Here is a 17292-nt window from a genome sequence, read left to right as displayed (position 1 = left end):
GTAGCAGGAGGTTGAGGGCATTGTTATCAGGTTTTAGTCTGCATGAACGAAAGAAGTATGTCTGGCCCTTATTTCTTTCTTCATCATCCCCTCTACGGGGAAGCAGCATCCTGGTCTCTGCATAGCTGACCTTGAACTCTGCAGGTAAACCATGCTTGCTTGTGTTCCGAGTATTGAGTCAATACTGTCGCGTCCCCCATACCCTGACGAGGTGGTATTGGGAACGTCCTAACCCAGAGTTCCTTCTGGAACTCCAGGTCAACTGCCTAGGACGGGTCACACTTCTTCCTTTACACACAAGCTTATGTAGGCCACTCTGCAAGGAACTTGTGAGGTGCAGGGACTCCTTTTCTCAAGTGCGACTCACTCGGATTCTGAGTCCCCGGATAAAGCCAAAGCCAGTATGGCTGGGGACTTTCCACCCTACCTAAGGGGTAAGTCACCCAATGTAAATAGCGTGGTTTGTATTTCGGTTACGGAACAAATGACAAATTCGAAGATAATTTGTATTCTTCCTAACCATATAAACCTTAGCTATTTACACATATTTGCCCGCCAGCCCTGTCCCCCAAGAGAAGTCCTACCTCTAAGTGAAAGTGAGCATTCACCTGTGTGTGAGGGGGGGGAGGGGTAGCTAGCTACCACTCCCCTACCCCCCCGCTAACTAGCGCGGGGGTAATACACCCTCGTTAAATTCTAATGGCTTGCCATTTCAGCTGCGCTAAAAGGTAAACCCAATGTAAATAGCTAAGGTTTGTATGGTTAGGAAAAATACAAATTATCTTCGAATTTGTCATGTTTTTATTCTAATTTTGCTACAGCACTTACAACACCACACTTCTTCATTCTGCAGTGGCAGCCAGTAGTGGGAGTGCATAGTCTTTAGTGTGTTCCTGTACCTCTCATGGGACACTTTTCCCATCAGCGGGTTAGGTTCTCCCGAGTGGTTTTTCTTCAGCAAATTGATTTTGAATAAATTGTTTTAAGCTGATTTTTCTACAGCACTAATGACGTTGCTTTTCTTAGTTCACTGGTGGCTGCTGGTGTATGGAGTGATTAATCTTTACCATGTTCTTGTTCCTCTGGGTGGGGACACCTTACCTGTCTACGGGTTAGGTTGACCTCCCGAGGTGGTTTTTTCATTCTCTTTTGTTTTTTGCTCAGCTCTAGCGACGCCATACTTCTTCATTCAGCTAAATCAGCTGATGTAAGGAATGCAAAGTCAGATGTTCTGGTTCCTGGGGAGTTGCTCTTCCTACCAGTCTCCGCCTTCTTCGCCTGCGCCTGCTGCAGTTCTTGACCATCCCGCTGACAACGGCCTTTTCCTGTTTGCTAGATTGGTCCTCTCTGGAGCTTTTGTTGATTGGGTAACCCCTTCGGAGGAACCCAGAAACTGGCTTGGGCTATGTTTCGCAAGCAACACTATGGCGACCTTCAATTTAAGCTTGAGCTCATTTTGGGGAAGCAGAGTGCTGCGCAGAGGTTCGCCTTCAGGTTTTAGAACTTTCCTACCAGTCACTGTTCGCCAATCTTCCTGCGTGCGGGAAGAATTGCCGACAGCTGCAGTAGATGTTGCTCGCCTTTCCCGTCTGCGTGAGAGTTCCTTCCCCTTTTTGGTTTCCCCTTCTGGAGATTCCTTGAGCGGAAATTGTTATTCGTCCAATCCCCGCCCTTCCTATTCGGGAGCCGACTTCATCGCTCAGCAGACTTTTCTCGCCGAGACTTCATCTTGTCTCGAAGTCTCATCTCACCCGGCAAATTCCTCTCTCCCAGCAAATAGATTTCGTCTCGTCTAGAAGACTTGTCCTGCCCAGTAGACTCTTTTCTCCCAGTAAGACTCGTCTTGTCCAGCAGACTTGTCTCGCCCAGCAAGCTCGTCGCGGCTGCCAAGACTTGTTACACCCAGCAGACTCATCACCTCCAATTGAATTATCTCACCAGCAGACTCGTCTCGTCTAGAACTCATTGCACCCAGGAGGACTAGTAACATCCAGCGGATTAGTCATTTCCAGTTGATTCGTCTCGCCAACAGACTCGTCTCGCCAGCAGACTCGTCTCGCCAGCAGACTCTTCTCGCTAGCAGACTCGTCTCGCCCAGTAGACTCGTCTTGCCCAGTAGAATCGTCCCGCCCAGTAAACTCGGCCCGCCCAGTAGAATCGTCCCCCCCCGTAGACTTGGTCTGCCCAGTAGACTCGTCTCATCCAGCAAGACGTTTCTCGCCCAGGAGAGTCGTCTCACCCAGCAGACTGTTCACGCCCAGCAGAATTATCACACCCAGCAGACTAGTCACTCCCAGTTTCGTCTTGCCAACAGACTCGCCTTGCCAAGTTGACACATCTCGTCTAATGGACGCGACTCTCCCAGTCCTGTGGCAGCTACACTGTCAGCTCACGATCGCCCACCACGATCATCCGTCAGCTCACGATCGCCGTAACATTGTGATCGTCACTCGACAACTCGTGATCATCACTCTCCGGCTCGTAATCACTGTTCTCCAACTCGTCGCCGTTTGCCAGCTCATGATTGGCACTCGTCAGTGTGTGCTTGTCATTTACCAGCTCGTGATCAGCATTCGTCAGCATTTACTTGTCGTTCACCAGCTCGTGATCGTCTCTTTCCAGCTCTTGATTGTCACTTGCTAGACTGTGATCGTCACTTGTCAGTTAGTTATTGCCGTTCACCAGCTCGTAATCGTCAGATCGTGATAGTCGCTCTCATCAGCTCATGATCACCATTCGCCAGCTCGTGATCGTCTCTCGTCAGTTCTCTTCCTGGTTAAGGGTGACCCAGCGACTGCTTCCAGCACCTGAAATTCTTTTTACTTATGATCACCCGCACTTCAGATCCTTCAATGAGGTAACCCTGACCAGCTTGTTTCCAGTTTGGCTCGGTTCCAATGTTCTTCTGTCTCTGCAGGTGTCTCGTCACATCCTCTGGTATGTCCACTATTCAGTGTCACACTACCCAGCTTGCTACTTTTCCTTCTGAGGTAAAGTTGCTCTCCACCTTTGACGAACAGCTCTTCCGGCTTGCAAGTAGATTTGCCGACGGCCTCTGAAGAGTCTCAGAAAGCCTTGTCCCTGGTGTGTTTTTCCGGCTTCATTCAACAGAGAACTTCTTGGGGGTGGAGAGGATCGCAGAACTCTACCATCTGTGATCCTCACTTCGACCTACCACACGGCTCTTCCCAGCGAGACTCTTCTTTGTTAATCAGAGATACTGGTATCCTCATCTAAACGATACAGGTTGTCGTCCGTTGGTCTCTTCAAGTTGCGCTACTTTGGTAGTGCTTCCCACATCATGCAGTTGAGAGAGTTTACCTCACACACACTTTTTGGAACCTTACCCAGCACCCTTCATCGATGACAAGGTAAAGCACAAGCATCAACATTGGTGCTTAATACGTCACCTGCCACCTGGAACTTATTTCTGACAAGTACATTGTTTTGGGTTCTGAGTGCTTTCTTTTTCTTTGAGCTTCATAAAGCCCACCTATACGATTAAGAATCTTCATCGGCTCTCCAGTCCTTGTCAGCATTCATGAACGTTCGTCCCTCACAAATGTTTTTTTCCAACACGACATATCCCCGTGGGATTATTTCTTTTTTCAATCCCTATGGTTTAAGGGATCGAATTCAGCTTATACTTACGCTACAGCTATAGCAACTTAGATGTTAGGATTTCTCTCCTCTTGCTCTCTGTCTTTGTCAGCCTATGCTCCCTTTGGGACTAGTATGAGCAACCTCAGCCCTCCAGCCACGGGATCTTCCTATGAAGAGGCTTATACGATCAACCCTTAGCCTGGTTTTGGTCTTATTCACCAACCCTTTGACTATGACTCTCCCTCTGCCTGAGTTTTCCCATCGGCCGATGTGCTTCTCTGGGGATAACTCCTTTCTCTTCCTCAATATAGGTTTGACCCGTAGTGGGTAATCTTCTCCTATGAGTTTGGAGTACTCTCCTCTTTTTGACAAGGATAGAGAATCCTCAGCTCAGCTATAAGAGCATGCACACCTCACCCACCCACCTGTTGAGGTGTGAGAGTGGTTCTTTCTTTAATTTACGTGAATCCGGATATCTATTCGGGCTCCTGGACTAAGGCGTTGCGTCATTTTTAGCAGAACGACATGTTTTATCAAGGTATCTCCAAGCTTCTACAATCATTTCTTTCTTATAGAACTCTCCAAATTTTGTCCTCTTCTTTGAAGCAAGTTAGTTCATCGAACACTATTTGGCGAGGAGAAGGCATACGGTCAAACAAGCAGTTAGTCCACAGGACATCCTGTGCACGTTCGACTATTAGGACTCATACTCCTGGATTCCAGGACATCCGTCATTAAGGAAGTATCCTTAGATACTGGCAAACCATGTCAAGGTGTGGTGTTTCGGTTTCGACAGCACCCCAGGTTTTCATGAGAGTTTTTACCCTAGTATCAACCGGGGGCTACAGGATTGGCTTTGTTCTCTGAAACTTCGGAACAACTGGCTGATATTAATAGACTTGGTGGCTTACCTTCGTCTACATCGAGACTACTTGAATTTACCACGATCTGAGTATTGAAGTAAATCTCGAGAGATATCCCTGCCTCCTTATCAGAGATGGGTATTCTTAGACATGTTCATTGTCATCAGCCTGCAGAAGTTTTCCTCAGAATGATGGGGTCAAAGGCAGGAGCTTGCGGTAGTCTCTTCCTTCTATGATATGCACTTTCAGCCAGCAGTGTTTATGTCTCATGGGTTACCGTTTCGTTCTGGTTCGCTAATCCTTCTTTCGACTTTATCAAATCTAACCTCTTCAGGGGCAGCCAGGTTCTAGGTGGTGCAGCTCGAGGGATCTCTCTTTTCTCTGGTCTCTATGGGACCAGGGTAGGAGATGGACATGAGAAGATGGTTGATAAACAAGAATCTGCCGAGGAGTCAACCTGCTCGGCCCTTAAAGGTTTAAAGGCTGCTCATGAATGCCAGAGGCAAGGGACAGTGACATTATCCTGTCAAGCAGGACAGTGACCTAGAGACTGACCATATATACATATGATCAGTGCCCAAGTCCCCTCTCCACCCAAGCTAGGACCAAAGACTGCCAGGCAATGGCTGTTGATGAATCAGCAGATAGACCTATAGGCTACCCCAATCCCCCATCCTTAGTTTACATGGATGGTGAGGTTGCAGCGACCAAAGTAGCTAACGATATTGAGAGGGACTCAAACTCGAGTCTGAGAATCACCAGTAAGGGACGTTACCACATAGGCCATCACAACTCTTTCCCGGATTTGACGCTCCTTTCAGATACATCAAAGAAAGGGTCCACATGCTGTAACGCATGGCCTCCGGGCTCTGGTCAGAGTTTGAATGGTACCATCATTTAAATCTCCTAAAGGTGAGGGCAGCCTTCCTAGCCCTACAGCAGATACATCAGTCCCTGGCGGGTCAATTGGTGGTATTGCCGATTGACAACACCATGGCAGTGGCTCATGTAGAACAAACAGGGTGGTACCTTTTTTTTTGTAACGCCTATGTCTTCTAGCATGGTAGGTAAATGGGCAGAGGACAACTCTGGTTCTTTATCAGCTCGATCCATTCTGGACAAGTAGAAATCTGCTCATGGTCTTTTGAGCAGAGCTAGTCAAATAGTGGTCCCTGAGCCTACAAGGTTCTGACTTTGAGGGGCTTCCTGACAGTCGATCTCTTCGTTATGTCCCTGAACAATGGGTTTCCGCTCTATTGTGTACAAGCCCCAGATCCCCAGGCTCCACAGCAGGATGCATTCAGCAATGGTGGGTCAACATCGGCGTTTTAGCCATTTTACCCCGCTCTGCTTGAGGACAAGGATGCTTAACAAGGCAAGATCATCCACAACCTTGCAATGACCCTCTTAGCTCTGCTTGACATCTGCGGGATTGTTTCTGTACCTTCTTCAGCTGCTGACAGAAGTCCTGAGAAAACTCCCTCCACGACATGATCTGCTCTAACAGCCACATGTGAACATCTTTCACAAAGCCGTAGCTTTGCTTCGACTTCTTGCCTAGAGACTATCCTGCACCTCCTCTCTTAGAGAGGCCTTTCTGCAACAAGTTGCGAAGAGGATGTCTGGATATCTGCATAGATCTTCAGTATACCAGGCCAAGTGAACTGTCTTCTGTAGTTAGTGTCGTGGAATGGTATCTTTCCTCTTGATGCCACTACAGCAGTAGCGGAGTTCCTCATTTACCTTTGGGAGGAAAAGCTTCTCTTAGTCTCAGTGATGGAAGGCCACCACTTGTCCTTGAGCCTCATCTTCAGAACGAAAGGAATTAACCTTTCCTCTGTGTCGGCATCGCTTCTCTTCATATGGAGTTTCGAGACTACCTGCCCTCAGTCGGAAGGGAGATCTCCACGGAGCATGGTTCACACCCTTTGGGCCCCTCTACTACCCAAGACGTCAAGCAGCAGATCTTCACATGACTCGTTGACAGGTCTCCTGCTCGTGTTGGCTTCGGCCAAGAGAGTCGGTGAATCCCATGGGCCTCTTCCAATGTTTCTCATTCACAATGATGGGCCAGGTAATACTTGACTTCGTTCCTGGTACCTCGGATGCCAGATTGGAGCCCTTCAGATTGGGAGACCTTCATAGCCTGACCAATGATCCAGATCAATGGCTACTATACCAGGGAGGAACTTGAGGTGGTACCTCAAGAGAACTATTGGAGTTCGCCCGCCAAGTGTCAGGACTCTTTGTCAGCTCGGGGAAGGTCAAGAGTAGGATTTGCAAGGTCATGGACTGAGCATTGAATTCTGATCCTTCTCATAGAGGAGACCTAGAGCTCAATGTTAAGAATCGGAGTACAACCATAGCTTTTTTGAAAACTACTCTGTGACATAGGCCTTGTCAGCGGGCCTGTGGACGCATCAAATGACCCTCACTGCCCACTTCCTGCAAGACGTGACCCACAGGAACATGGAGACGTTCTCCGTTGACCCTGTGCTGGCTACACAACAAATGGTTTTAACACCTCCGGCTCCATGATGGACAAGTAGCAGATGGGGGAAGGCAGAATATAACCATGGCTAAGTCTGAGATGAATGACAAAGAATGTCTGGCTCTTGCTTTCTTTCATCTTTCCCCCTGTGAGGGAACAGCACCTACGGTACTCTGCAATTGTGTAACCTGGTATAGACAGATATACTTGTTATGTCCCCATACCCCCCTGGCGAAGTATGATTGTGTAACGTCTATGGTTGATTCTGAGATTCCTATGTTTCTGAGAATTCTTACCTAGACTAGTCACACTGCTAGTATCACACAATCACATAGATTGCTCAGGCCGCTAACCATGCTTTGCACAAATTGCTTAGCCAGGGATTCTCCTTATTACGTGCGGAGCACGTACGGGAAAGCCTTGGGTCAAAAACCAACCAGTTGGTTCGGACTTCCACCCTCCTAAGGGGTGAGTTGATCCCTGTAAATAGCAAGGGTTTGTACTTAGTGTCAGAACAAATGTCAAATTTAAAGGTAATTTTTTTGTTCTGACACTAACAAACCTACCGATATTTAATAAATGTCATCTTTTGGTGGAGCTGAAAGACTAGCCATGAAGATTTAATTTAAGCTGGCAACCACCCAATCACTAGTTAGTGGGAGGGTGGAGGGGTACCCGGGGTAACCGGATACCTCCACTCACTCTTACAGCAGTGATATCTCACCACATTTTCTTTGGCTCTTAGGAGAATGTATGTATCCACCCTCTGCTCCTAAAAACTTGGCCATACAGACCATTGCTTTTCTAACTGACTTTCTCTTTTACAGGTGTGATTTTTCTCCTTGACGCTCCTCATGCGCATGTGGCCAGGACCTGAAGGTCTCACTTGTGGCACCTTCATGTCCTCAGTTGAGACCGACAACCAATCTTTATGTAAAACCTGCAAAGGGCGTAAATGTGATCGGTTCCACCTGTGATGAGTGCAGGGAGTGGTCTGCCTCTCAGTAAGAGAGGTTAAGGCGACGTCGTAAGATGAAGTCTAAGATTGACCCTTTGCCTTTTGAGTCTTCCCTAAGGGCAGAGATCTCAGACTTCTTCTGTCACCCCCCCCCCCCCCCCATGACCTCTTCCTGGAGCTCCTCCTCGTTCCGGCTCTTCTTAGGGCTGGACGAGTAGAAGCCTAGACCGTTCAACTCCTTGGCAACCCTGGGGTTCTGGGGACATTGTTGCTTCCCCTAGAGAAGCACCTTCGCCCCCGCCCTCGGCTGAGTCCTTTGCGCTTTCAGATGTGCTGCAGGATTAGCTATCGTTGGGTGTGGCTGGGCTTCCTTCCAAGGAAGTGCTCCTTGAATTCCTTCAGCGTGGTGCCCAGAGGGATCCTGTTCCTGCTGCCCCTGCTGTTGCTGTCTACCATCCTCAGACCTCATCATCTTACAGCAATCGTAACCCTCTTCGTGTGTTATCTGTCAGGCAGTACTCCGGTTTGCAAGATTGGTGATCTTGTCGTTCTCCTATTCAGGATTGTGGGTGTCCCAGTGATCGTGACTCACCATTATCTTGTGATTGTCACTCGCTCGGCGCATGGTCGAAGTATTTTCTGATCGACGGTCTGTTGGTCGTGCTTCTTCAGCTATGTGCTCGGCTTCTGCTCGCCGTTCATCATGACGAGACCTTCCCCCGCAAGGTTTGCCGTCTCATCACTCCTGAAGATCTTCCTCCACACGACGCTCTCCTGCTCCACTCAGATCTTCCACGCTACGACCTCCTGCTTATCGATTGCCGATGCGACGCTCTCCGGCGCATCACTTTTCATCTCTTCACGCTGATCGTCTTCACCCTTCGACATGACACTGCATGCTGGCCTCACCTATCTGCAGGTAATGACCATTTCCCTTGTGTAACCTGGTATAGATTTAATACTTGTGTACACCCCTAATACTCTGTGCAAGGTGGGCATTAGGAAATGTATGGGTTTGATATCAACATTCCTATTTAGCTTGGAATAATCTTACCTAGAATGTCACATTGCTAGTTTTTCAAACACACACAGGTTGCTCAGGCTGCTATCCATCCATTGCACGAAGTTTTAGCGAGGTGTCAGGTTTTTTTTTTTTAGTTATGGGCCAAGCCCATACGTGAAAACCAAAGGTCAATGGCGAAGCCAGTGGCCGGACTTCCACCCTCCTAATGGATGAATTATCCATTATAAATAACGGAAGGTTTGTAGAGTGTCGGAACAAATGACAAATTTTGAAGTAATTTGTATTTTTCCTAACGATACAAACCTGTGGCTTTTTATACAAATTGTCTTGCCATCAACTGACCTCCATATCAATTGCTGGCAGCATTCAAAAGTCACTCAGATTCACTAGAGTGTGAGTGAGAGGGGTAGCTAGCAACCTCTACTACCCCTCATTACCACTCCCCCGCTAACTAACGGGTTGAGTAGTTGCCACCTCGCTTAAAGTCTTAATGATTAGTCTTCCAGCTTCGCTGAATAATGTCTAATAAATAGCTAGCTAAAGGTTTGTATTATTAGGAAAAATATAAATTACTTTCAAATTAGTCATTTTTGGGAGGTTTTCTGTGGTCCCCAAGACAGTCTTTTCTCCTTAGACTTGTGTAGGGAAGGTGCACATATAAGTATTATTATGAATAAAAAAAAATGGTGGATGGATGCATACTAAATACCCCTGTAGTGTTGTCATCAGTATTAGTATTGGTTGGGTCTTGGTGATGATGTGTTTTTGGTTTCAGACGAACTCATGGGTTTCCCTTATACACACTTGAGTTGGTGCTTTGGACGTTGATACACTGCCCCTAGGATAGGGCAGACGATATTTCATTTCTAATTTCATCTGTAATAGATTGCCTGTTCTAGCCTCTAACAGGAAAGTCCTTGGAGACCCCACAGCACCTTCCCAGAAATAGGTGTATTGCAAGTGAATTTATAGTACTGTATTTTTATATTTTTCTTATATAATTCATATGCTTATAGTTTTGTTACTTTGGTTTCAGAATATGGTGGTCTGGGGCTTGATTATCGGTATAGTGTTGCTATGGCAGAGGCTCTTGGGAGTATTATTTGTGGAGGTATTCCAATGGCGGTGGCTGTTCAGACGGACATGGCAACACCAGCATTGGCAAGGTGATTTATGTATGACATTTAAAATCAATTGTATTTGTGTTTGGTATTGTAGTTTTATTGCGTTTGCATCATCAGGTTTAAAAGTTTCAAATTACAATTAGTAACTAGGGAATATGAAAAATAAAACTTCATTTTTATATTTTAATGAATGTCGTGGGACATCATCCTAATTAAAAGTTGTGTTCAGTCAATGGTATTTTTTCTTTAAGGTATGGAAGTGATTACTTGAAAAAGGAATTCCTGGCTCCCAGCATAACAGGGGATAAGGTGTCTTGTCTTGGTGTCAGCGAACCTGGTGCAGGGTCCGATGTAGCTAGTATTCAGACTACAGCACGTCGACAGGGAGATGACCTTATTATCAATGGGCAGAAAATGTGGATCACTAATGCTTACCAAGCTGATTGGATGTGCTTATTGGCTAATACATCTCAGGGACCAAGTCATCGTAACAAGTCCTTAATTTGCTTACCCATGGATACACCAGGTTAGTGTTGTTTGTAGCAGAGGCCCTTGTTTACCTAAACTTTATGAAAACCTTTAGGGAACTTCCTTATCTCTCAAATCATGTTTGATATTCTTAGTGTTACTCTTGTATTACTACTTACTATTTATCCAGATTGTTTTGTTTTGTAGTAGCTCTCAGGCATTTCTTTGATTTGTTTTTCCTTTTTGTTCCGTAACTGAATACAAACCACGCTATTTACATGGGGTAATTACTTCGGCACAGCCGATGACGAGCCATAAAGTTTTAACGAGGGTTTCCTACCCCACCGCTAGTTAGCGGGGGGGTAGGGAGGGGTAGCTAGCTACCACTCCCCCCTCACACACACCGGTGATTAGCTCACTTTACTTTTGGCTCGGAGAGACGACAGACCTGTCAGCGCTCTCCTCTCTGTTGACTGCCATAATTTTGTTTTCTTTTTCTTTTCAGAGTGTGTATGAAGTTGGCCTCTATTACCTCTTATGCGTACGTGCCCTGGACTTCCCGGCCGCCCTTGTGGGACCTTTATGTCGGCCGTGGAAACAGATCCTCACTCCTTATGCCCTCAGTGTATTGGCCAACGGTGTGATAGGTCTAATTTGTGCATTGAGTGTAGGGAGTGGTGTACCTCCCAGTGGGAGAGGTTTGCCCGACAACGTGAGAAGAAGGCTAAAATGGATCTTTCTCCTTCCGAGGCTGCTCGGAAGAGAGAAAATCCCAAGTCGTCTTCTTCCGCCCCCCATTCCTCCTCCGAAGCTCCCGCGAGTGGTAGCGTAGACCGTAATATTGTTGATGTCATTAACCGATCCCGTGGTGAGGGAGAGGTCGTTGCCTCCCATAGCGAGGCGGCTGCCCCTTCCCCCTCGGAGGAGGTGGTTGTTTCTAACAATGATCTTTTTCAGCTTTGGGCTTCCTTGGGGCTGCAGGGTTCGCCCTCCAAGGAAGCCCTGTTTGACATGATCAAACGGGATGCGGCCGCCGATCAATCGTCAACTTCAGCGGAGATAGATCCTCTGTCTGTGGTTGACGTTGTTGTGTCGGAAACATCCCGTGGGTCTGGCCAAACACCCGTTCCTGTGGCTGCGGTAGCGGAAGGCTCTGTCTCCCCCTCCGAACAGACTTCGAGGGAGGAGCTTAGTCCCACGGTCTCTCCTTCCGTTGAGACTCCCTCTCGGGGGAGTTCTCTGGTAGAGACGCCTCTTCGGAGGCCCATTGATGGTCAGCCTGCTGATCCCACGGCCCCTCGTGGGCGTATAAGGCGGAAGGCTCGTCCTCCCCTTTGCCGTAGAGGCCTTCCTTCCCCCTTTAAAGGGGTTAGGAGGCGCCTCTTCGGCTCGTCGTCACCACAGTCCTCTGCGGAGGAGATGACTCGCTGCTCTCCTGACCTGCCTGCTACCAACCTTGACCTCTCCGGGGATCGTTCGCGATCCCCTTCGGAGGATGGTCGTACTTCGGGACAAGGTGAGCTGTCGCCCAGACCTTCGACATCCAAAGCTGCTGACGCGCTTTACGCGCCACCTGAGACTGCCACTGCGCAATCTCCAGGCCCTTCGGGGTCTCAGGGACTTGAGCACGAAACTGCGCCTCTCGCCTCTAAGCGTAAGGCTCCGCCTGCGCACCCTCCTGCTACTGATGTTCCTGACAAAGCGCCTCGGCGCTCACCCTTAGGCGTTCACGCCGCTGTTCCTGTTGTACGCCAGGGTTCCCCTGCGCGCCCACGCCAGGGTTCCCTTGCGCGCCCACGCCAGGGTTCCCCTGCGCGCCCACGCCCATCGGCGCCCCGTCGCCCTCCAGTCTGAAGTAGCACGCAAGCACCCAACTGCGCAGACGCGCCCTGCTCCTGATATAGTGCCGCCGCGCTCACCTGCGCACTTGCGGCCGGTTCCTGATATGGCGCCTACGCGTCCACCGGTGCCCCAGCGACCTCCTGCGCCCACGCGCCCTCCAGCACCTCGCCGCCCCCCTGTTCCTGTTTCATCGCGCGCGATCCAGGAGGTTCCTGAGCTGGCGCACAGGCGCCCTCAGGTTCCTGCGGACTCGTCGCGCCCTGCGGGGGATAGACGCGATACGCGTCCCTGCGCGATTCCAGCTCCAGCGCTCACGCGCACTCCAACGCGCCCACGTGTTGCTTTGGACCCATCGCGCCCACCTAGGGAGGTTCGCGATACGAGGGAGGCTCGCGATACGAGAGAGGTTCGCGATGCGCGCCTGTGCGCAGTTCCTGTTCAAGCACCAACGCGACCACGCGTCGCGACGACTCAGCTCGTCGCCCCAGAGGTTGCCAAGCTAGCGCACGGGTGCTTACGGCCGCCTCTGGAACCGTGCGAATCTACTTCAGATACGATCGCGCCCGACGCGCCAAAATCGCGCCCTGTTCCTGCTACATGCCCCGTGCCTGTATTTAAGACAGCGATGGTTGCTCAACTAACTCCAGAGCGCCCTCACGCGGCTCGCACCACGCGACCTCCAAAGCCGCGAACCCCGGTGCGACCTGTTCCTGATGCGCGCTATGCGCGCCCACGATCGCCAGCGCAACTAGCGCTTCCACAGGCGAGTAGGCCGGTCCTTCCAGACCGTCGCCAAACCTCTCGCCCCCAGGTCGCTCGCGACCCTGCTCCAGCGCTATCGCGCCCTCGGCCGGTTCTCTTAGACACGCGCTCGGGCGCTCCCGTTATCTCACGCCCTTCGGGGCCGCACCAGGTCGCTGCGTGCCCGCGCGTTCGGCCTCCTCCTGTTCCAGCTCCTGATCGCCGCACGCCTACACCATCACCTACGCACTCTCGCAACCATGTTCCCGCTCAAGCTGCCGTGCGCCCCCGCGCCCACGCTCCCGCTCTGTCGCCGGCGTGCCATCGCTCCTGACCATCCACCTGAGCGCCATCGCGCCCGCTCCCGCCCACGCGGGTGCGCGATTTTCCAGCTTCACGCCCTCCTTTCACGCGCGACCCTGCTTTGGGCCCGATACACGAGCCCCAGCGCGATCACCGACAGGCGGATTCTTCCTTGTCGCGTTCCCCTCCCCGCAAGCGCAGACCAGCGCGCTCGCCAGAGGGGGAGCGCTCCCCGGACAGGTCTAGGGACTCTTCTCTTACAGCCCTGCATGCGAACCCTCGTTTGTCGACTCCTCCTAGGGATCCCTCGATCCCCTTCCCTCCAGAGGGAGTGTCAGACAGCGCTGCTGTCAGTCAACAGCCGTGGTTCGCCACCCTACTCAGAGCTCTCGTGCGGGCGATTAAGCCAGCCCTCTCTGATTCGGGTCGCGAGCCAGCGGCAGCTTCCTTCCCCCTGAAAAGGAAGAGAGGAGTCTCTCCCGTGGATCCTCCTCCGAGGCCTATGCTGTCCCCGCACAGATCCTTACGCAAGGCTCCTACTCTCCCTCAGACCTTCTCGCCCTCCCCTGCAGAGGAGGATTACTCCTCCTCAGGGGAGTCGGTTGAGCAGGAATACTCCCCCATCGCACCAATGGAGGAGGTTCCTCCTCTTCCCGAGAGGTCTCCTCGTCCTGAGGTGGAGAAGGACCTGCCTCCTTCGCTTCTAGAGTCCTGTATCCCGCCCAGGAGGGAACCTAAGGACTCTAAGACGATTCCCAAATAGTCAGCTAGGATCAGACAGGAACAGCCCAAAGCCATCGAGGATGTCCACGTTTCCCCCCAGGAAGAGCCTCTGGGGACCGGAGACTTCGCTGCAAGTCCGACAGGAGGCGAGCACCAGGAGTCAGAACATGCATTATGGCAAGTCCTGACCCTCATGAGGAACCTTAATGGGATTCCAGACCCTAAGGTCCCACCTCGTGAAGGTAAGGACACGTTCCTGGATTGCGTCTACGGCACTCAGAAACCCTCTAGGGCCAGCGAAGCATTGCCCTGGTCCCAAGGGATGAAGAGTGCCAGAGACAAGATCGAGGGCCAGCTCGTGGAGCTTGCCTCCTCCAGCAGATCGAGTGCCGGGAATAAGCTCCTCCCTTCTCCTCGAGTCCATCAGAGGAGGTACTTAAAGATCCTCGAGGAGTCTTCGCTGAGTCTTCCCTTGCATCACTCCGTGGAAGAACTCACAGGGGGAGTCCCTCTTGAGAGACTCTCCAACCGGCACGTGTCCTTCTCAGCCACTGAGATCCAGAGCCAGGAGAAGGTCATCAAGTGCGCCATGCAGGCCACTTCATGGCTCGACATCTGGCTGGGGTCTCTGGGCATCCTGGTGCGGTCTGAGGATCTCTCCAAGGAAAGCACCAGGAAAGCGCTGGAAACCTTTCTCCTCTCGGGCACTCGGACCATTGAGTTTCTGTCCCACCAAGTCTCGAGCTTGTGGGCCAACACGATCCTCAAGCGCCGGGACGCTGTGGCCGAGAGGTTCCACCATAAGGTTCCCAGCGCCGAGTCTAGCAGGCTCAGACACTCTTCCGTTTTCGGTAAGAGCGTGTTCGAGCCTAAGGACGTGGAGCTCACTGCCGAGAGGTGGAGGAAATCCAACCAGGATTCCCTCATCCATAGGGCCCTGACATCGAGGCCCTACAAGCCTCCGGCAGTCCAGCAGCCCCGCCCTGCTAAGGACACAAAGAAGACAACCGTAGCAGCAAAGCCCAAGGTGTCTAAGCCCTTTCCTGCCAAGAGCAGGATGGACAAGAAGTCCTCCAGGGGAGACAAGAACCCTAGAGGCACCGGCCGAGGTCGGAAGCACTAGGGTTGGCAGTCCCCCTGCATGTCCACCAGTGGGGATATGCCTTCAGAGTTGCTCGACAAGGTGGCAGCAACTTGGGGCGGATGCCTGGACGATCTCCGTGATCTCTCTAGGGTATCACGTCTCGTTCACAGCATCTCTCCTTCCCCTGACAGCGATTCCAGTGTCGTTGAGCTCTTTTGCCATGGGATTGGCAAAAGGGCAGGTCCTTCGGGCCAAAGTCCAGACCATGTTGGAGAAGGACGCTCTCCAGGAGGTCGTGGACGGGTCCCCAGGCTTCTACAGTCGACTCTTTCTTGTGAGAAGGGCGTCTGGAGGCTGGAGACCAGTCATCGACCTCTCGACACTGAATGGGTTTGTCAAGCAGACTTGGTTCAGAATGGAGATGGCAGACACGGTCAGACTTGCAGTGAGACCACGAGACTTCATGTGCACACTGGATCTGAAGGACGCGTACTTCCAGATCCCAATCCATCCGTCTTCAAGGAAGTACCTGAGATTTTACCTAGACAACAAGATCTACCAGTTCAAGGTGCTGTGTTTTGGTCTCTCCACAGCGCCTCAGGTATTCACCAGAGTCTTCACCATCATCTCTTCATGGGCTCACAGGATCGGCATCCGTCTCCTTCGTTACCTGGACGACTGGCTGATCCTGGCAGACTCGGAGGCATCCCTTCTTTGCCACCAAGACAAGCTCCTCGAAGTTTGCCAGGATCTGGGGATCGTGGTAAACCTCGAGAAGTCCTCTCTGCAGCCCTCTCAGAAACTGGTATATCTAGGCATGATCATAGACACCAATCTCCACAAAGCCTTCCCATCAGACGAAAGGATAGCAAGGCTGAGGAAGGTTGCGAAACCTTTCCTCAATCGAGAAGAACTCCCAGCCCAATCGTGGCTTCTTCTCCTCGGCCACCTCTCCTCTCTGACCCGTCTCGTCCCCAACAGTCGCCTCAGAATGAGATCCCTTCAGTGGCGACTGAAGTCTCGGTGGAGTCAAGGACTCGACTCCCTGGACATCCTGATCCCCATGGGATCTGCGGAACGAGCAGACCTCAGGTGGTGGGTGGCAGACAAGAACCTACGAAAGGGAGTGGATCTTCTCATCCTCCCCCCGGATTTGATGCTGTTTTCGGACGCATCAAACAAGGGTGGGGGGCCCACGTTCTGAACCACAGGGCCTCAGGCCTGTGGTCAGAATCAGAAAAGTACCTTCACATAAACCTGCTGGAGATGAGGGCCGTTTTCCTGGCCCTTCAGAAGTTCCACCAAGTCCTGGCGGGCCACTCCGTAGTTGTGATGAGCGACAACACCACGGTAGTGGCTTACATCAACAAGCAGGGAGGTACCTTTTCGGAACAGCTATCCCATCTTGCAGTAGAGATCCTGAGATGGTCCGGAGTCCACTCGATATCACTTGCGGCTCGCTTCATTCCAGGCAAGAGAATGTGCTCGCTGACAGTCTGAGCAGAGCGACGCAGATAGTGAGTACCGAGTAGTCTTTGGATCCTCAGATAGCCAACAAAGTCCTGACTTTGTGGGGTTCCCCGACTGTGGACCTGTTCGCTACGGCGTTGAACACCAAGCTTCCGCTGTACTGCTCCCCAGTCCCGGACCCCAAGGCCCTCTGGCAAGATGCCTTCCAACAACGGTGGGACAACGTCGATGTGTACGCCTTTCCCCCGTTCTGTCTGATGAGGAGGGTCCTCAACAAGACCAGAACATCGGTCAATCTCTCGATGACCTTGATAGCTCCGCTATGGCATCATGCAGAGTGGTTTCCGGACCTTCTGCAGCTCCTCACGGAGATCCCGAGGGAGCTCCCTCCACGTCACGAGCTACTCAAACAACCACACTCCAACATCTTCCACAAAGCCGTAGCTTCGCTTCGACTTCACGCCTAGAGACTATCCAGTATCTCCTCAAAGAGAGAGGATTTTCGCAACAAGTTGCGGAAAGGATGTCTGGCCACCTGCGCAGGTCATCCGCAGGAGTCTACCAGGCGAAGTGGCGAGTTTTCTGTGGTTGGTGTCGT

General features: G+C 51.2%; 1 protein-coding gene across 1 annotated transcript in view; it reads left to right on the top strand.

The window, feature by feature from the left end:
• LOC137616576 (probable acyl-CoA dehydrogenase 6) overlaps nt 1–17292 on the top strand; it is a 93522-nt gene that overhangs the window by 9849 nt on the left and 66381 nt on the right. Inside the window, exons 3-4 of the mRNA XM_068346455.1 lie at nt 9976–10105; nt 10315–10589. Of these exons, the coding sequence (XP_068202556.1) occupies nt 9976–10105; nt 10315–10589 (405 nt within the window). The remainder of the gene's footprint in view (nt 1–9975; nt 10106–10314; nt 10590–17292) is intronic.

This window comes from Palaemon carinicauda, chromosome 22 (assembly GCF_036898095.1).
Source record: "Palaemon carinicauda isolate YSFRI2023 chromosome 22, ASM3689809v2, whole genome shotgun sequence".
NCBI classification, from domain to species: Eukaryota; Metazoa; Arthropoda; class Malacostraca; order Decapoda; family Palaemonidae; genus Palaemon; species Palaemon carinicauda.
Note: the sequence above shows the minus strand (reverse complement) of the source record. Positions and strands in the feature narration are given on the sequence as shown.